The sequence below is a fragment of the Magnolia sinica genome, chromosome 13 (assembly GCF_029962835.1).
Source record: "Magnolia sinica isolate HGM2019 chromosome 13, MsV1, whole genome shotgun sequence".
In the NCBI taxonomy this organism is placed as follows: Eukaryota; Viridiplantae; Streptophyta; class Magnoliopsida; order Magnoliales; family Magnoliaceae; genus Magnolia; species Magnolia sinica.
The window spans coordinates 82,593,117-82,614,974 of NC_080585.1; the positions used below are offsets into that span (position 1 = coordinate 82,593,117).

The window sequence follows — 21,858 nt, forward strand, 5'->3', positions numbered from 1 at the left end:
AGCTCTGCATATGGTCTTGAGATCATGGTTAACCACCTGGTGATGAAGCTGTTACTACATTCCAATGGAGTCTAGCTATTATGTCTAGGAAAGGAGCCTCCCTTGCTGAGATTAAAGTTTGGTTAGAAACTTGTTGTAACCTCAGAGAAGGCGACTCACCCTCAAGCATCTTGGAGAGGGCGAGCTGCTCCTTGACCTCAAGCCAAATGAGAACATCAATCGCATCCTAATGACTGGAGCACTGTTCAATGACGGCCCAATGTCCTCTTTATGCAGATGGGTGAAAAGATCCATTTTCAATCAAATGTTCCTTGTTTTAGTTCTAGGGCATTCCCTTAGATTCGTGGAGCTAGGAATTCCTAATGGCTCTTGGTTCTTGCATTAGAGAGGTTTTATCTTTCGATTTTGCTATGGAAAGTGTGTGTGGGCTCTGGGCATCTCGCCTCCTTGTAAGGAAGGAGAGGCTCTTCTCCACCCTTTCTAGTGTCCTTGTCTCTATGGGGATGGCTTCCCTTAAAATCGAGGTGTATCTGGAGGGTCGATCTTGACTGTCTGGGCCTTAACGGTAGGTGGAGGTGTCACTCTGCTTGATCCTGGAGGAGATGAGACAGAGTATTATCACGTTGTTGCTCAGGCGAAGCACCAAACTTTTTCTAGTGGCAGGTGGAAGCCCGACCTTCCTTAAGTCGATTGGCCCCCTACATGTTCCCTTGCATATGCTTCAATCTGTGTCGTTCCCCCTTGTCACCTGTCCCCTCTGCCCCCATGATCAAACGCATGGATAGCTAGATGCTCATCTTCTCTCTACACTTTGAGTTGAGCTCCTCCCCTCGATGTAAAAATCTCGCTCAATCTGCTCCCGTCCCCATTCAAACTCCCCAAAGAGATAATTTGTAGCAAACCTTTTCTCCCTTGGCCTCATTTGTGAACTTTGCCATTAGGGAGACTATCCAATTATGATTATACCTACGTCTATATATGGATGCCAATTAAACAGGAGCAGCGAGAAGAAGAGGTTAATGAGAGGAGTTGTGTATTCCTCCTCCTCCTCAAGTAACCTTATTTATAATTTACTTAGATTACAGGAGATAATAATGACTTAAATGAGAATACAATCAAATCTAATCAAATAAAATTTATTTAGACATACATCGATAAGGTACTTCTCATGTGTCACAAAGAAGTGTACCAAATTATAATGATATATCGCTCCGCATGTGTATGCAAGTATTGTACACTCTAACACTCCCCCTCAAGCTAGTGCATGTATGTCATACGTGCCAAGCTTGTGAATTGTATCTTTTCAATGGATAGACAAAGAAGGTTTTTTGAAGATGTTTGCATTGTATGTATAGTTGCTTGATTTATCACAGTGAAGAGGAATGGAAGAGAATCACTGCATATCCCATATCTCGAAGAATGGCTTTGACCCAAATTATCATAGGTTGCTTGAGCCATTGCACCATATTTTGCTTCAGCAAATGATATATATGTAACGCCCCAAAATCCGGTATCCAAGTACGGAGAGTCATATCCAGAATTCGATGGTGTTATCCAAACAATGAGCGAAAGCTCTAATACTAACTCTTGTAACGCCCCGATTTTCATTGCTCAAGTATAATATTCTCGCAGCGGAAACATGAGTGTCACACTTAGGAGAAAAATCACGCATCAGTGAATTTCCCAACATTCCCTCATAGGTTGATTATCATTTGCACAAAATCAGAGTAGCATTCATTCATACAACCGATATCAAAAGATAAGTAAAGATAACCGTGCATTGAACAAATGTTTCAAATGTCAACACCAGTAATCCAAAGATATATGCCCAAGGGCTTATACAAACCAAATATCCAAAGTCTAGCAAAATATGAACAGGAGATATGCGATCCACTAGTCCAAGCAAGATTCCCCACGCTACTACTGCACACTCTCATCTATACCTACAATAACGAATATATTTTGATAGCGTTAATGGCTATCGTAGTGGGGAACACCCCCAAAGATTTACCAAGCCATCATAATAACAAGTATAGTCTATCAGTATATAACTCAAAGAGATGCAATATTAAATCCACACATCACAAATGTTACACAACATATTACGGTTCTCAGTCCACAATTAAACCTAGATTATTGCATGGATCTATGAATGCAAAAGACACAAGGACCCAAAATCACAAGAGATGGTCGTCCGATGTAACATGAAATCTCACAAGAGGTGGTCATCGGTATTACTCGAAATCTCAGGTGACAGATGATGAATCACAAGAGAAGGTCGTCGGTGTAACCCAAAATCTCATGAGAGATGGTCATCAGTGTTACCCAGAATCTCAGGTGATATGACAACAACGAACTCGAAATCACAAGAGACGATCGTTGACGTAACCCGGAATTTCACAAGTTACGATCATCGATATTACCTGGAATCTCGCGTGACAGACAACAACAAATTACAAGAGACGGTCATCGGCATAACCCGGAAACTCACTAGAGACGATCATCGGTATTATCCAGAATCTCGAGTGACAAACAATCCAAAAATCTATATGACATGTATGCGTGATTAGCCAAGCCTTCATTTGTCTAATTTATGGACACACAAAATGGTTCAACTCGAGAAAAGCCACTTAGATAGAAAAGTCCAATTAAAGGACTCAAATAAAGGGTTCATCCTGAAAAACCTTAAGGGCACAAATACATTAAAGATGGAATTCATCAAGTAGGTTCAAATAATTCTCATAGGCAAGGCCACTAATCCAAGGTGTGTTTCCGTCAAATTCATTGAAATGGCAAACAAAGCCACATAGTTAATTCGTAAAAGTGGCAATCAAAACCACAAAATGATTTATAAGAGTGGTGGTACGACCGCATAAATGATTCATGTTTTCTGCAAATTCATAGTTACAGTCCAATCACACTATTTCTATAATTCTGAGCATATTATCAGTCCATCACATATAATCTATAAGATATCATGTTAGAATTCATGTATGAGAGAATTATATAAGGGATACGCATGCAAACATAGATTTCAATAACTATATACTATTTTCACAATTTCAAAGCAACAATACAAATCATATGCAAAAACTAATACCGAACTAGAAAATCGGGGAAAGCTTGAAGGGTAGATCATCACCTTGTTTGAATAGGATTTCGATCTAGAGTTGCTGAGATGTCCTAACCTAAATTACAAGAATAATGTGGTTAAAATCAACATTAGATTCCTAATTAGGGATCTCAAGGTTTGAGACCTAAGCCTAGGGTTAGATTTAGAGGGGTTTTGGGAGTGGAATTTGGGGAAAATCAAACTAACAACATCAATCAACAAATCTTGTAATTAACAACCTAGGTTAGCCGCTAATTAGGCTCAAAGTCTATGACTCATGATATCTTACCTAACTAGACCCAATTTGACTCACATGCAAGCCAAATTCCACCTGAGCTAGTCTTGATTGAGGGTCGATCCAAGCGACCTAATTGAAAGGGATTTAGAAGCTAAAATCAACGATTTACGGCTCGATGGCAACTCAATTAACGGAACTTCTGGAGGCAAGCCTCGAGTTTTTGTCTACTTGGAGGATCTATCAACTGCAAATCCACTCTCACGAAGCTAAACATGCCCACAGCTCTCGCATGTGGCTAGGCTGCTCCTAGGGACCGCTAGAATCCTGCAAATTCGACATGCATAACACCGGACTGAGGGGATACATGCATGCAATAATCAGCAAGAAGTCCGGAACAACCGATAACCCACTCTCTGTGGTTTTTGGAGGGTTTTGGACGAAGAGAGAAAGAGGGATTTATAACCCTAAAATTCCGGTTCGGTGATTCACGGGTGCACAACCTGCTGTGGTTTGTCGATCGGACCGATAGAGCACAAATTCATCTGTGTTTTTGTTTTTCACAGTCGGTCGAACTAACAGGTTCGCTGGTCGAACTGATAGAGCCCTAAAAAGTGTTATAATGAATCTTTTTCACCACTTTAGGGTCCCAATGGTTGGTTGATGTGATTTATCAGTTAATTTAAGGTTAAAGGTTCAAATTGGGTCCGATCTGGCGAAGATTTCATCTGACCAGATGCTAGGAACTGATGGGCAGTGGATTCGATGATCCATGTCCCTTGATTAATTTGGTGCAATTGATTTGTTTGTGTGTGAAGTTTAATTAGGTTTTGGGTTTAAAACGTGTGTAGGCACGTGCAACTGCGTGATTATTCAACAAATTTCTAGGTAACACTCGAGGACTTCGAATGCTTGAGTGTTGGAAAGTTCGTGGTGTTTCAATCTACCTCCCTTAAAAGAAATTTCGTCCCTGAAAATTTCAAGCGTTTCTGTTATGTAAAGAAACGAGGACATTCTAATTCAGGGTGCCTAAGTTTCCATTATTTGTTTCTCCGGAGTACCAAAAGCAAGCATGGCGTCGTTATGAACATAGAGTCCTAAGGTATGGAATAGGGCTGAAAGTTGGGCGGGTTCAACCCGACCGTCCCGCGACCGACTCGACATTGGGTTGGGCTTGGGCAGGATGTATCAGGTTTGGTCTCGAGCTTGGGCCATACAAACGCCAACCTGATAAAACTTGGGTTGGGCTTGGGTTGCCCGACCCAACCCGAACCCGATCAATATATAAGTTCCTTATAAATTAATTATAATTGAGTGCGGATCGTCTGTGTTGAAGGCACAGGAAATTTCAATGCCGTCAGGTTTCATTGGTCCACACCATTTCCGATGACTCAAGCTAACAAGATAGACCGGATTTCTCTCTCCCAAATAGATTGCTTGATACCCAATATGACTTTTAAAGGAGTAGTTATCCTTTATTTTAGCTTGTGTGTTCAGAAAAAAATATTCTTTACGATAAATAACTACATATATAATTAATAAAATTATAGGTATAAAAAATAAGACTTGTATTGAAAATATAATAGACTAATGTAATAATGAAAATATTAGAATATATCTAACCGACTAACCCGGCCAACTCGACCGAATCCTCTTGGGTTGGGCTTGGGTTGAGAATTCCCAACTTGAGGTTGGGTTGGGTTGGGTTAGGGTTGAGGTATAGGAACCTTGGGTTGGGCTAGGGTTGAGCACCAACCCGACCCAACCCGCTCGACTTTCAGCCCTAGTATGGAACCCCTAGAAATAGGCTGACCCAACTTAAATGAGATATGTTTACCATGCTAAGTTTGTGTGTGGTGGGTGCTTGTGTTAAACTTAAACAACTTGGGTTATTATAGTCTACCCCATTTCAAATAATTTTTGCCATCAAGGTTAAATCACTTGTGTCCCATCCAATAACATTACCATAATACGATCTCATTAACGCACTCTTTCTTTGTAATTCATACAAGCATCATTAACATATATCAAAACTGGTGAAGGGTTACGAAAAATCATACCTTCTGCCACTTTGGATTTGGCTCTCTCGGGGTCGGTTCTTGAACTGAGGTGAGCAAACACCTTCAGCTCGCATCCTTCTGTAGCAATTCCTAATCCTATGACCCGATTTTCCACAAAACTCGCAGGGCTTGCATTGACCTGAGGTGAGAGCTGATTGGAGTGCGAACTTTACCTTCTTACCTAACATTGGTTGTGCAGGAGGAGCTGGTCTAACTTTGCCCACTGAGTCTTTGGTCGGGGCACATGCCTTGTCCAGGTGCTGTTGGTCTTTTTCTACGTGCATGGCCTTGTCCACGATATCTCGAGAAGATCGCAGAGCGTGCGCCTACTATAATACAACCTTCCCCTAAACCCTCAGAAGCGTGCCTTTTGATTCTCATATCAGGCGACGCTTCTGGGATTCATCGACAGCAAGCGAGGAATCGAGGCAGATCCAACTGACGATCTGGGCCATCATCAACATGCTTCCACCTTGCAACTGCGAAGGCCATTGCCTCTGATAAGCCGAATGTCCTTGTACGACTACTTCGTCTTGTGGCGTCCACTAATCCAATTATGCGATCTGGGGATCAAAGTAGTGTGGCTTTCTAGCCTCTATTTGGATCTATTGTCGAAGCCAAATTCAAGGGCAACTGGTTGATCCCGGTGGCAAGCGGTTTCCATAAGGAGAATGGTTGGAGTTCTACTTTTTTGAGTGTGGTTTGAATTTTTGTAAATTTTTTATAGCTTGGAAATCAGGTCGATCCATTGTCGCGATAGATGATTACTGGAAATCCTTGCCTTTGATCGTTTTTGAAAAGCGCCTTCTCACATCTGCAAAGTCCCTAAAATCAACAAAGCACAACCTTGATTGAATTTCGGGACATAGGCCTTCCTTGAACTTCTGCATTCTGTATGACTTGTCCTCCACAACTCTTGTCGCATGCCGGGATAGCTTCTCGTAATGCACCTCATATTGGGCCACTGGCAAGTTCCCTTGCTCTAGTTTGAGGAACTGAGATATCTTCTCATTTCGGCAGGATTTAGGAAAGTACTTTTCATAGAACCTCCTTTGGAACTTTGCCCAAGTCCTGTGATAGTCAACAGGAACTCTCTTCTGTACGCTCTCCCACCAAATATCCGCTTCACCCGTTAGAGCATAGGCAGCGAGAGTAACCTTTTGGGCGTCCATACACGGTACACCCGAGCGGTTTTATCATTTTCACCACTATTCATCCAATGCTTTGCCTGAACTGGGTCTGGTGCTTCTGCAAAAGTAGGTAGCCACAACTTCTGGAATTCTTTAAAGACATCAGCCTTACGCCCCTTTTCTGATCGCGGGGCTGGAGCCTGAGTGCCTCGATGCAAAGCCTCTAGCGTGGCAGTAAAAGTCGCCTGCTGCTGCTACCACTGTTGTTAAATGCGACCGCATATTTGCATATGCGATCGCCTATGTGAATTCTCCCATGCATTTCGCATATGCCATGATGGCATATGCGATTGCAGTGCATATGCGATCGCATATGCCAAAAATGCGAGAATGTGCGATCGCATACAACATATGCGATCGCATATTGACATCCACAAATTATTTTATTTTATTATTTATTTTTTACAAAAAAAAAGACCTTTTGGCAATAAAAAGACATCCAAACCTCCTCCATTTGCAACATTCTCATTCCAAAACTCTCTTGCTCTTTTTTTTTTCTCCTCCATTTGCAACATTCTCATTCCAAAACTCTCTTACTCTTTTTTTTTTCTCCTACATTCTTACTTCCAAGTGCAATCAATCTCTCTCGCATAGTTCCTATCCTACTTCCAACCAAGTTCCAAGTTCCTAGTTCCTACTTTACAAGATTAAAGCAAGAAGATCATTTATTCATTTAAGAAGATAAGTTTACCTCTCTTGGAAGATCAAGATTCAAGCACTTTTGAGGAAGATTCAACTTTCAAGATTCAAGCACTCTGATTCTACAATCTACATTTCCCTCTCTTACGCAATAATCCTAATTCTTGAATGTTAATGACTTGATGTATACCCAATTCATTGTTTAATTGATTTTATTTCTCCCAAATGTATTTTAAATATGTAAAATTAAATATCTATTCACTCAAGAAAGTTCCCCCTATTTTCTTATAGTTTTTCACATTTTTTCTCCTTTTTTTTTTAATTTTATTTTTTTAAATTTTCAAAAAAAAAAAACAAAAAAACAAATATGCTGTTGCATATGTGATTGTGCGATCACATATGCGCATGGGCATATGCGATCACACATGATCGCGTATGCGATTTAACAACATTGGCTGCAACATCAAGGTTTGCTGTTGCTGCATCATGGCAGCCATCTGCCCAAATACGTCAAACACTGCGGCTCCCGCTTGGGTACCGAAAGGAGTAGTGCTAGAGGGGCCCACAGACGGCGGCGGCAGAATAGCTCGTCTCTAGCTCAATCTTGGGACCTCCTTGTGCAGCTGATGGCGTAGGAGACCGAACATGAGTCTCACTCACGGGAGGATCCTCGGGTGGGGGTGTGATCATAGGTGAAGCTAGAGATCAGTGGCACTTCTTAGGAGCCATAATCCCTTGTCAAAGGAAATGATTTTTGGTCACCCTTATAATTCTTAAACAAGTTTGGGTAACTATTACAGCTAATCTACCCATTTATAGACACAAGGGATTTTCCCAAATTTGGACTGACGGACAAACAATCACCCTTGGAATTCTCATAAAACCCGTAAGTTGGAATGACTTGAAATATGAAACCTAATTCCCTGATTATCTTGTGCATCATTAGGAAACTTTTTAGACCTAAACTCCTATATGTAGTTAAGGTTTCACCCCTACTGAGGCAAAAAATCCTGCCATCTACGGAAGACTTTCTAGGTTTCAGCCTACTGTCTGAATTTCTAGGATTTTTCTACATCTCGGATGGCCTAGAAGAGTTCAAGCTCAAGGAGTGTCTTTGTTTGCTCTAATGTATGATTTGGTGGGCAATGATTTTCCCATGGCACCTAGGTTTTGTTTCTAAGTTCATATGACTAATGGGGTCTAAAATGTCTCTATGTTCACAAATCACCCTAGTTCTATGGGAGTTTCACTTAAGTTTGAGTCTCTAGCTTCCAAAATCCAAACTTTAAGATATTTGAAGTTAATATAAGCCCCAACCCAAGGCCCAGTTTATCTGAAACTCATGCTCTGATACCACCTTTGTAACGTCCCAAAGTACGGTATCCGAGTACGATGACTCAGATCCCGAATTCGAGGGTGTTAACTAAATAATGAGCGAATGCTCTGATACCAACTCTTGTAATGCCCTAATTTTTGCCGCTTGAATATAATATTCTCGTAGCGGAAACCCGAGTGTCACACTTAGGAGAAAAATCACACATCAGTGAATTTCCCAATGTGCACTCATAGGCTGATTATCATTCGCACAAAATCAAAGTGGCTTTCATTCATACAACGGATATCAAAAGATAATTACAGATAACCATGTATTGAGCAAATGTTTCAAATGTCAACACTAGTAATCGAAAGATATGCCCAAGGGCTTATACAAACCAAATATCCAAAGTCTAGCAATATATGAGAATGAGATCTGCGATCCACTAGTCCAAGCAAGGCTCCCCCATGCTACTGCTGTGCACTCTCATCTACATCGACAATAACCGATATATTTTGATAGCATCGATGGCTATCCTAGTGGGGAACACCCCCCAAAGATTTACCAAGCCATCATAATAGCAAGTATAGTTTGTCAGTATAACTCAAAGAGATGCAACATGAAATCCACAAATCACAAATATTACACAACAACTTACAGTTCTTAGTCCACAATTAAACCTAGATAGACGGTCATTGGTATTGCCCAGAATTTCAGGTGATACGACAACAACGAACTTGGGATCACAAGAGATGGTCATCGGCATAACCCAGAATCTCACAAGAGACGGTCATCGGTATTACACAGAATCTCGAGTGAGAGACAACAACAAATTACAAGAGATGGTCATTGGCATTACCCGGAAACTCACTCGAGATGTTCATCAGTATTACCCGGAATCTCGAGTGATAGAGAATCCAAAAATCAATATGACATGTTTGCATGATTAGCCAAGCCTTCATTAGTGCAATTTATAAGCAATCCATTTATGATTAGTCCCTTCGATTAGTGGCCCTTCCAAATTGATAACAACATAATATCCCAAGAGATCTTTTCCATTGAAATTCCAATTATGGACACATAAGAGGGTTCAACCCGAGAAAAGCCACTTAGGTAGAAAAGTCCAATTAAAGGACACAAATAAAGGGTTCATCCAGAAAACCTCAAGGGCACAAATACATTGAAGATGGAATTCATCAAACAAGTTCATATAATTCTCATCAGGCAAGGCCACTAATCCAATGTGTGTTTCCATCAAATTCATTGAAATGGCAAACAGAACTACATAGTCAATTCATAAAAGTGGCAATCAAAACCAAAAAAACGATTCATAAAAGTGGTGGTACAGCCACAAACGATTCATGTTTTCCGCAAATTCATAATTACAGTCCAATCACACAATTTCTATAAATATTATCAATCCATCACATATAATCTATAAGATAGCATGTTATAATTCATATATGAGGGAATTCTATATGGGATTCGCATGCAAACATGGATTTTAGGAACTACATACTATTTTCACAATTTCAAAGCAACAATACAAAGCATATGCGAAAACTAATACTGAAATAGAATGTCGGGGAAAGCGTGAACTATTTTTCCTCACCTTGTTTGAGTAGGATTTCGATCTAGAGTTGCTGAGATGCGAATCCGCGTATTAGGATTTAGTCCTAACCTAAATTACAAGAATAGTGTGGTTAAAATCAACATTGGAATCCTAATTAGGGATCTTAAGGTTTGAGACAACCTAAGATTAGATTTAGAGGGGAGTGTAATTTGGGTAAAATCAAATCCCCAACATTAATCGACAAATCTTGCAATTAACAACCTAGGTTAGCTGCTAATTAGGCTCAAAGTAGATGACTCGCGAGATCTTACCTAAGTAAACCCAATCCAACTCGCATGCAAGCTGAATTCCACCCGAGTTAGTCTTGACCGAGGGTCGATCCAAGCCACCTAATTGAAAGGGATTAAGAAGCTAAAATCAGCGGTCTACGGCTGATGGCCACACAATTAACGGAACTTCTAGAGGCAAGCCTTGAGTTTCTACTTGAAGGATCTACTCGCCGCAAATCGGTTGTCATGATGCTAAATGTGCCCACGGCTCTTGCATGCGGAGCATCGGATGGGCTGCTCCCAAAGACCGCTAGAATCTCGCAAATCCGACATGCATTATACCGGATTGAGGGGAAACATGCATGTACTAATCATTAAGAAGTCCGAAACAACCTGGAACCCACTCCTTCACTCTCTCTGGTTTTTAGAGGGTTTTGGACAAAGAAGGAAAGAAGGAAAGAAAGAAAGCAAGAGGGATTTATAGACCCAAAATTCCGGTTCGGTGATTCGCTGGTGCATAGCCTGCGATGGTTTGTCTGTTGGACCGATAGTGGCTATCAGTCGGACCTACAGAGCACAAATTCTTCTATGTTTCAGTTTTTCATAATTGGTCGAACTGACATGTTTGCAAGTTGAACAAACAGAGCCTTTGAAGGTCTTGTAATGAATCTTTTTCACCACTTTAGGGTCCTAAGGGTTGGTTGATGTGATTAATCAGTTAATTTAAGGTTAAAGGTTTGAATTGGGTGTGATCTGGTGAAGATTTCGTCCGACTAGACGCTAGGAACTGATGGACGGTGGATCCGATGATCCACATCCCACGATTAATTTAGTGTGGTTGATTTGTTCGTGTGCGAAGTTTAATTAAGTTTTAGGTTTAAAATGTGTGCAGGTATGTTCGAGTACATGATTATTCAAAAAATTTCTAGGTAACACCTGAGGATTGGAAAGTTCATAGCATTACAATATTAATTGTGTGGGAACCATTACGTGTTATGGGGCCATAATGGCTATTTTGGAAAAAATGATCGGTAACGGCCTATTACAAGGTTAATATAGGTTTTTTTTTTTTTTTTTTTTTTTTTTTTTTTTTTTTTTTTTTTTAAAAATTATCAAAAAAAGAAAAGAAAAAAAAGAAAAAGAAAAAGAAAAGAAAGATGGCTTGATGGCTTGTATCGTAACGGTAATGGCGGTGGTCATTACAACCATAGTTATCATTATTGAATGCCTTGGCCACAACTAATAGTTTCTTGCTCCATTTTGTGACAAGGTTTCCCTTGACAAATGTGCAGTAGTCTATTGTTGATCATCAATCAAATGGAATTAGCGCAATCTGCTTATAAAAAACCTTCGATCTTTAAATGGACATGATTTGAATACAAAAGACCTCGCCTAGCGACATTCTTTAAACAGCGGAGAAGTTGATGCACTGCTTCAAGATGGTGACAACATGGATTCCGCATATTGACTTACAATTCTAATAACATAAATGATGTTAGGACGAGCGATGTTAAGATGAACAAGGTGTTCTGTATCCGTTATGATATGGCCGTAAAGGTTGATACGTATAGGTAACGGTCATGACCGTTACACGATACGGGGGTGAAACGGGGCAATTGGTTTTTTGGGTTTGTATCGATCGTTATGGGAGCCGTAATGGCCGTTATGGCGCAAGCGACCATTACCCCTATAACGGTTGAAAAATGGCCACTTTTCTATTTAAAACCATTTTTCTTCTCATTTCTTCACTTTTCTCATTCTAAAAACTTTCCTACATTATTCCACGACAAATTTCATCTGCTCTTATTATTGTTTTTAGGATTAAAACCATAGATTGAAGCGATTTGAGTGAATACAAGCTCCAAGGGCCAAGTTTTCAAAAAATTGAAAAAAACAATATTTTTTTTTTCTTTCGATTTCTAGTTCTAATGTTTGATTGTAACGTGTAAATATTAGAGATACATAACCATGTTTATAAATTCACCAGACAACCGGATACAACACTCTCACCAAAGAGTGGACCGTTATGCCATAATAAATATTCTATTGTCTATTCATACTCTTTAAGTTGCTAGCGGATGATGGATGGGTTTTGCCAAAGCTCAACAATCTTACCTGCAACAAAATTGGTGGCCTGAAAGCAACATGGTTAGAAAGAAATTTGGAGGAGGAAGAGGTGCTCAAAACTATTTCTAGCCTCGGGATGGACAAAGCCCCATGTCTCAACGGGTTCCCTATTGTGTTTTTCCTAAGGTTCTCGGAAGACGTCAAATCCAATGGATTTCACAAGAGTGGACTAGGGAGATTGGTGCATCGTTCATTGCCTTGATCTCGAAGAAAGAGGGCACAAAATGTCTGAAAGATTTTGTCTCATTAACCTTTTTGGGAGTCCCTCTAAAATCGTTGCCAAAGTTCTCGCTGCTAGACTTCATAGAGTTTTGGAGGTCATTATCTCATAGACCTAAGGGGCTTTTGTTAATGGTAGGCAAATTTTGAATTGGGCCCTCATTGCCCAAGAATGCAGTAACTCCCAAGTATCAAGTCAAGAAGCAGGGCAATTTTTGTAAGTTGGATTTGGGAAAGGCAAATGACCATGTTGATTGGAGCTTCCTTCGGTATATGATGGGCTGAATGGTCTTTGGTCCATCTAGATAAAGTGGATTTGGAAATGCATTAGTCTCGCTCCTCTATTCTTGTGAATGGTTCACTTATGGGATTGCTAGAAACTTTAGAGGTCTAAGGCAAGGGGATCCCTGTTCCCCTTTCCTATTTGTTATTGTGGCAAAGGCTCATAGTAGGATGTTGGATTGTGCTAGTTTTCATGGTCTTATCAATGGCTTGGAGGTAGAGCGAGCGGATTTCTGCACGTTTCATCTGCATTACCGACGATCTCTTTTGTTCTGCAAGGCTGATGTGGGGCAAATGGATAATATGCAGTTGTTGCATTGCTTCAAGGCGGTATCAGGTCTTAGAATAAATATGCAAAAGAGCGAGATGGGGTTCGTGTGGGTGGTGAGGAGGTGGCCTATTTTTCCATGGTGATTGGTTGCAAGGCGGGAAGCTTTTGGTCGTTCTACTTGGGCTTGCTTTGTGTTCTTGGAAGCCAGCCAAGCATTTGTGGACGCAGTGTTGAATAGAATGATATATAAGCTCTTGGGATGGAGGAGTCAATATCTTTCTTTTGGGAGTGGGATAATTCTCATCGAATCTGCCCTTGTCACTCTATCAGTTCCTGGTTAACATTGTTTATAGATTGGAAATGATTCAAAGGAATTTCTTATGGCAAGGATTGGAGGCAAGAAAAAGTTTCATCTGGATCTCAAATTCTTGAACGTTGCAATCCTCCGCAAATGGCTGTGGAGATTAGGGCGCGGCCTTTGGAATCAGGTCATTCGAAGCAAGTATGGAGGAAGGTGGGTGATTCTTGCATTCTTGGGGTCAACATAGGCAATGTTGAAGACTTCGAATGCTTTCAAAAGAGAAATTTTTCAGGCAGAGGTAGGGATCTAGAAATCAGTTTTGGTTGGACTGGTGGTGTGGGGTAGGCCTTTCTATCTGCCTTTTCCTGGATTGTTCAATGTCTTGGTGGACGGAGATGGCCCTATTCCTTATGTTGTTTCTGATAGTGGGGAATGAGGTGGTTTGGGCTCCGACATTCAGAAGAATCTTATGAAGAGATTGATGAATACTCCTGGTTGATGAGCCTCATCCATCGATACAGGTCTGCGTCTTCAGATCCGGATTCTTGGGCTTGGAGAGCTGATTAGTCAGGCAGGTTTTCCATCAAATCCTACTTGATTGTTATGATGCAACCCCTCTTTGGATCTTCGGATCCCCTTTCTACAGTGTGGAAGCTCATGGGCCTGCCCACTATCTGCACATTTACATGGCCAGCTGGCAAGAACATGCCACTTACGATGGCAAATCTAAAGAAAAGGAAGATGCTCATTACGAACAGGTGCGCTGTGTTTAAAGGATGCGGGATCGGTTGACCTCCCCTTTATCCATTTCCCTTATATGCAATCCATCTGGTGGAAATTTCTTTCCCTTCTTGGTGTGACTTGGGTTATGCTGTGACCGGTGAGGGAGCTTTTGCCGTAATGGTACGAAGGAAAGGGTGTAGGAGTGTCATGGCATGATGGCTCACTTTTCTTGCCATTCTTTGGGCTGTTTGGGATGAGTGTAACAGTCACATTTTGCGAGACTCCTCATGCGATCCAGAAGCTGTGTTTCTCAAATAGACGTGCTTGGTTATTGGTTGGGCTTATCCGTTTAAGGTTTTTGGAAATGACATTGTTTTGATGTAATCTTGGGATGTTTCTTTGTCTGTGTATTAGGGATGATGTCTGTCATCCTTTTGCATTTCCTGAATGAATAGCATTACCCTTCTAAAAAAGAAATTGTTACTGATTAGTTGCATCACTGTTACAATAACTATTATAATGGGTTAAGGTCACAACTGAACTTTTTGTTATGGTAAATGCTCTCTTAAATGCTTGCTTCTCTTTTGGCATTTCAAATGATGTTCAATTTTCTGGTGATCATGTTTTTTCACTCTATTTTATAGGCATTTGAGTACAAGAGGCTCTTACTCGACTACAATAGAGAAGTTCGGCGAGCAACTCATGACACCATGACTAATCTTGTCAGCATCGTCGGGTTTGAGCTTATCTCATGCGTATTTTCCTCATTTATGCTTTTTTCATTTGTATAGAAGTTATAAATGCAAATCCTAAATATGCACGCATTATCTAGATTTTTCTGGAGATTTATGCCTCATTTTGTAAACTGTCTTTCAATTGACAAGAAAAATTCTTTCATCATTGTATTCATTCCCATCTCTTTTTCAATGCTGATTGCCATCTTATTTCTTTGTTAGAAGCTTGTACATGACAATGAGATTAAGATCAACCAAACTAACCATGCAACACTGATTTATCTTATCCTCTATACAACTTGTACTTGCTTTATGTCTTAGTGTGTGCACCATGATTTATCCAGTCTTCTTTATTTTTTGTACTTGATTTGCTTGCTTGAACATTAAGCATGATACCAAGTTTAACTGTATTAACAGTCAGAAACAAAATATGTTTTATTTTTCTCTTTTTATTGGTGGCTGATGCTTCATGGACTCTAATTTCAAGCCCGGAAGGAGAATTCTTGATCTGCTTTGTTAGAATCTTTGATTTTGATTTGATTGGAAAAAAAATACTATGATCACAAGTCGCTTCAGTATGTGATGTGGGAACCAGTGTTCGAAATATCAGTATCGCGCTATGTATCGCACCCTTGGGATACAGATATGTATCGGTAATCGCACGGGATATATTGTTTGTATCGCATAATTTATCGCACTTTTTGGGAAACATGGGAAAACATTGGGAAAATGGTTGAATTTTTTAACGAAACTTCAGGGATTGTTAAAAAAGCCCTTGATACACACTTTTAAATCATAACATCTTAAAAAAAATGTGCACATAATAAATTTCCTTTGTACAGGGTCCTAAGCTATGTGATGTTTAACTGAACTAATGCAACTATATTTAAATTGAATGCATGACATTTATAAATGTATCAAAGACATATATGAAAACACAACCAATTCATTGAAAAGCAAAAGAAGTAAAAATTGAGAAATATATATATCAATGGTGGGGACTGGTTATGGCCTAGACCCACAGAGTTGCGCGGTGGCTCGTAATCATCATCTCCTTCTCGACGGGGCTGAGAATAGTACCGCTGCTCCACAAATCGATAATATTGTGCCCAGGTCATAGTAGAGTGGTACCAGTTAAGATACTCCTTAACATAACGCTGGTACTCATTCTCTCCGAACTGAATCAATACGCCCATCCATGGGTACTGCGTAATCGTCACAGTCCGTGACTGATATTGATCTGGGAAGGGCACATATGAAGCTCCTCGGTATTCATATTGTTGGACATATCCATACTGCTGCTCACATCCCTGCCCATATGCAAAAGTGAACACCTGACCATAGTTGAAAAATGATGTGCCGTAACTGCTGGAGTCACTCGTCGCATATCCAATAGGTCCATATCCATGCCTATACTGTGGTACAGAACTTGAGCTACTCTCTCGTGTTTGTGATCCAGATTCATGTTGTGGCATGTAACTCGAGCTCCCCTCCCTCGTCCGTGATCCAAATCTAGAGCCACCTCGCCTGTCACGAACTCGTCCCTCATGCATTTTGCTAGCAGCTCCTCAAAATCTAAAAGTTTCTGAGTCTGCTTTTTCTTCAGTAACTTTTGACGCGTGTTTGTCTTATTGTAAATAAGACGGGGTCGTGGTTCTCCTGGACGAGAAACATGGTCAGGGTCCTGCTGGCATGATCGAAATTCTCCTCCTTGGTGAAAGGACTAGGAGGCCTCTTATCCTGACTCCCACCCGCGCCGCCACCATCCCCGTTGCCATCATCATCATCATCATCATCATCATCATCATCGTTACTATAATGCAGGGGCATTTTCACATTGGGCTCGAGTGGGGTCGCCTGTTTGATGTAGGGGCACACTCGGGGTGGGTGACCCATGCGATTTGGGCCCCACGGGGGAGGTCTCGTGTCTGAGACTCCTTACCAGGGGTGATTAATGCGCATTTCACACCGGGCTCGAGTGGGGTAGCTCGTGGGATGCGGGGACACTCGGGGTGGGCAGCCCATGTGATTTGGGGCCCACGAAGGGGGTTCGGCCGAGGTCCTAACCCATGAGATGTGGGGCTTGGGTTATGAGATAAAAGGATTAATTCGCCATACTCTAACAGTTCGAGCTTTTAGAGCAAGTGGTTAATTGTCCTGCATCAAATTGGTATCAGAGCGGGAGGTCTTGTGTTCGAGACTCCTCACTGAAGGTGATTAATGTAGGGGCATTTTCACACTAGGCTCGAGTGGGGTCGCCTGTTGGATGCAGGGGCACACTCGGGGTGGGTGACCCATGCGATTTGGGGCTCACGGGGGAGGTCTCGTGTTCAAGACTCCTTACCAGGGGTGATTAACGTGCATTTCACACCGGGCTCGAGTGGGGTAGCTCGTGGGATGCGGGGACATACTCGCGGTGGGCGGCCCATGTGATTTGGGGCCCATGAAGGGGGTTCGGCCGAGGTCCTAACCCATGAGATGTGGGGCTTGGGCTATGAGATAAAGGGATTAATTCGCCATACTCTAACAGTTCGAGCTTTTAGAGCAAGTGGTTAATTCTCCTGCATCATACTGTCATCAGAGTCATTGTCACCCTTATCGCTGCCATCACCATCACCGAACCCATTCCTCACATCACTCTCTGACTCAGTCTTGGTGTCAAGCAATGGCTCCCCACTGTGTCCCGCGTGATAGTGACTGCCGCGGGCTGCCCTCCGGACTCCTCGTCAATGGGTTGAATGCCTCATCAGGAGACCTCTGCTGCTCCACATGTGCGTCAACATCAATCCCTTGTGTCTTTGCTTCCGCCGTAACATGTGGCTCTGGTCGCCCATCAGAGGTATCCAAGTCTTCTGACCTAACCCACAGGTAAACTGGGTCATCCTCAGCATATGCATGTTGTCCGATCGTCATCAGGTCTAGTGGGTCTTCCTGCGCTTTTCTTCTTCCATCCGCGCGGAGTCTGTCTCTCTCGTAACTTCATATTGTAGTGACAATACGCTAGCTTCTGAAGCTTCTCATACCCTAGTCTATTACGTTTATTTGTGTGGATGAGGGATAATGTACTTCAATTCCCTTTCATAGGGTGTGAGGACACCGTCTGTGCAAGCACATGGATGGCCAGTCACTGTAAAACCTCGCAGTCAGTCCTGTACATGGACCACCATTCGCCTGCATATCATAAAATTCTTTCATTATTTTAGATTTTACAAAATAATATGAAATTTATGTTTATCGCAGTAACTCACATGCCATGATGGTGTTCCTTGACTTCACCGCAGGGTGACACCCAAACATTCCAACCGCATCACGGAATCTAACAACCCGTTAATGGCGTGTAGCAACCAGGATAAGTATGGAATAGTTGAGATGAAGATAAGGAGAATATAAATGCGGAATATATTTACCTCACTACTAAAGGTGCCTTTCCCCGTATAGTCTGGGAATAAGTGATCATACACCTCATGTACAACCCTCTTTAATGAATTATCTTCGTAGAGTTTCCGGCTGTAGTGATATTTGGGATTTAGGAAATACGCTAAAAACCAACATCTACACATCAGTACAACCCACGCTGCACTTCACTTATCATATTTTTGAAGTGCAGGCTTGCTGTGGCATTCGCGGGGATTTGATCGTATATAAAAAACTTTGTTATAAACTTTCCAACTTTCTTCCTCACATCCCCTCCACTAAACATGTCATTTATTTTTTTTTGTGTCCCTCCTGCCTCATTGTACATCCTTGAATCTGAAGGTAGATCCGACACCTGCATGCTACTACTCCTGCCCATGCCCCATAATCCTCCCCGCCTACTACCCTCCCCTCCCCTCCCCTCTCCTCCCCCACCCTTAACACTCCCACCTGCTCCACTCCCCCCACCACACTCATGGATAGACCCCTCAAATCTAAGCCTACATGTGTCCCACCTCTGTTTTTCCCCCTCCCACTGATCCCATATGGACTCTTGAACTGCGTGTCTAAATTCAGGATCATCATCACCATCGAGATCCACTACATCCTCGTCACCTATATATCGTGGCCGCCCCAGCTCCTTCCTAATCTCCCTCTCCTGTACATATCGTTCATATTTTGTCGTCACATTTTTTTTCTCAATATGACCCTCATCTCTTCTCGCACATCCTGTGGGCACTTAAGGCAATCCACAACATTGCGATACCCTCCCGCTAAATGCTCCTTCAAGTGGGTTACCCCCCCACTCCTTGATACATGGCCACATAAATTACATATAGTCTCGAATCAATTATCGGGAGTGGGTCGGCCATATTGCCACCCTTTATCAGGTTGTCTCCCTCCTCTTCCTCTCGACATTTTATTTGTAAAAGAATATTATATTAGAATTTGTTAGGGCCCACCTTGGTGCACGTGCTGTATATCCATGCCGCCCATCCATTTTACCATATTATTTTAAGGAATGATCCTAAAAATGAGAATTATCCAAATCTCATATGGATGGCGTAGATAAAACACACATCATTGTGGGGCCATAGAGCACAATCCAATAGACAGTAAGCAACTCAAGTAAAAAATACATGCAATATATAGGAAAGCTTCAATGGTAAATATCAATGTCACCATGACTTCATATTTTGTGTGGTCCACTTGAGCTATCTGCCTACATTTGGGGCTCATGCCCTAAAATGAGATATCTCAATGGATGAATGGTGTGGATAACACATACATCATGGTGGACCACACACCACCAATAGTAAAACGGACCGTTGAAATGTTCTTGGGGCCCACCATGATGTTTATCTGAGATCCAACCTGTTTATAAGTTAATACAGACATGGAATTATGTAAAATACAAATATCAGCTTGATCAACAACTTCTGTGGCCAAATAAGTTTTTAATGGTAAGCGTTCAATCCCCCACTGTTTTCTATTGTGGGGTCCACTTGAGCTTTGGATCTGGCTCATTCTTTGGCTCATGTCCTAAAATGATCTCTCTAAATGGATGGATGGTGTGGATACAACACATACAACATGGTGGGGTCCACAAAACGTGGTGACGTACACCAACCTGGCTGATATTTGTATTTTACGGAAGTGGATTGTGTAGTGAGTAATTCACTATGCTTAGCGTACTGAGTAAATTCTATGTGGTCCACCATGATTTATGTACCTGATCCACTCTGTCCATCCATTTTACCAGATAATTTTAGGTCCTGAGCCCAAAAACGAAGCGTATAGAATGTTCAATTGGACCACACCACAGGAAACAATTTAATTGAATGTCTACCATTGAAAAATTCTTGGGGGCCACTTAAGTTTTATATGAAGCTTATGTTTGTGTTTTCCCTTCATCCATGTCTGTATGATCTTATGAACATGTTGGATGATAAATAAACATCACTGTGTGGCCTAGAAAGGTTTCAACGGTGGAAATCATTATCCCCACTGTTTCCTGTGGTATGATCCACTTCATCTTTGGATATGCTTCAATTTTGGGCTCAACCCCTTAAATTGGATGGAAAAACGGATGGACGGCGTAAATAGACCACCTACATTCTAGGTGGGCCCAACTGAGTTTACTCAGTACAATAAGAGCGTATTGAGTAACTTAGTACACAATCCCATTTTGTGTGTACGAAGGTTGGAATGCGTCCTACCCTGCCCGAACTATCATCCGACCGGGCAGAGCTTTGTGTGGGCCACTGTGATGTAAAGGTCTTATCCATACCGTCCATCCCTATTTATAGATCATTTTAGGGTATGATACCAAAAATGAGGTAGAACCAAGGCTTAAGTGGGCCACAAAGTGGTGATTGAACGCCCACCATTAAAAACTTCTTAGGAGCTGCAAAAGTTTCGGATCAAGCTGATATTTATGTTTTCACTTCATCCAGGTCTACATGACCTTATGAATAGTTTGGATTGTAAAAAAACATCACAGATTCACAGTGGCCCCTAGAAAGGTTTCAATGGTGGGTGTCATTATCACCGCTGCTTCCTTTGGTGTGGTCCACCGGAGCTATGTACCTACTTCATTTTTGGATCATGAGGTAAAATGATCTTAGAAAAATGGATTAATGGCGTGGATAAAACATTTTCATCACGGTGGACCCCACAAAGCCCTGCCCAGATGGATTACGGTGTGGGCGGGGTAGGACGCAACCCGCTTTGACCGCTGACGCTCCTCAAGCTCTAGTTGTACGCACGATTCAAAGGAGATCAAAGTTACATGGGCCCAATAATGATGTTGTTAGTATATCCACACCGTTCATCCATTTGGAGAGACCATTTTAGATCTTGATCCCAAAAATGAGTCATATCCAAAGCTCAACCACAACACATATTGCGGTGATTCTCACCGTTAAAACAATCATAGGGCCCACCGTAACATTTATTTTTCATCCATTCTGTTCATAAGGTTACACAAAACTGGATGAAGAGGAAAAACAAATATCATATTGATCTAAAATTTCTGTGACCCCCAAAAGGGTTTCAATGGTAGACGTTCATAGGGCCCACTGCCTTTTACAGTGTGGTCCAGTTGATTTTTGGATGTCTTATTTTTTGGCTCAACCCCTCAAATGAGCTATTCAAGTGGACGAATGGTTTGGATATAACTCATACCACATGATGGGACCCACAGAACTAGGTGACGTCAATACGTGTATGTGGTGGGTGCTACACGGAAGCGGATTGTGTATTGTGTAACTTAGTACGCCAAGCGTACCGAGTTAACTCTGTGGGACCCTCTGTGATTTATGTATTTTATCCACTCCCCTCATCCATTTTACTAGATAATTTTTAGATCTTTAGCCGAAAAATGAAGCACATC

General features: G+C 41.6%; 1 protein-coding gene across 3 annotated transcripts in view; it reads left to right on the forward strand.

Annotated features, from left to right (window-relative positions):
* Nucleotides 1-21,858, forward strand: part of LOC131223924 (E3 ubiquitin-protein ligase listerin) — a 172,841-nt gene that overhangs the window by 35,740 nt on the left and 115,243 nt on the right. Inside the window, exon 6 of one of the 3 annotated variants that reach the window (XM_058219513.1) lies at nucleotides 14,961-15,052. The exons of 1 other annotated variant lie outside the window; for it this stretch is intronic. In XM_058219513.1, the coding sequence (XP_058075496.1) occupies nucleotides 14,961-15,052 (92 nt within the window). Of the gene's footprint in view, nucleotides 1-14,960; nucleotides 15,053-21,858 lie in introns of those variants that run through there. One more of the 3 variants, XM_058219515.1, reaches the window with a different exon arrangement.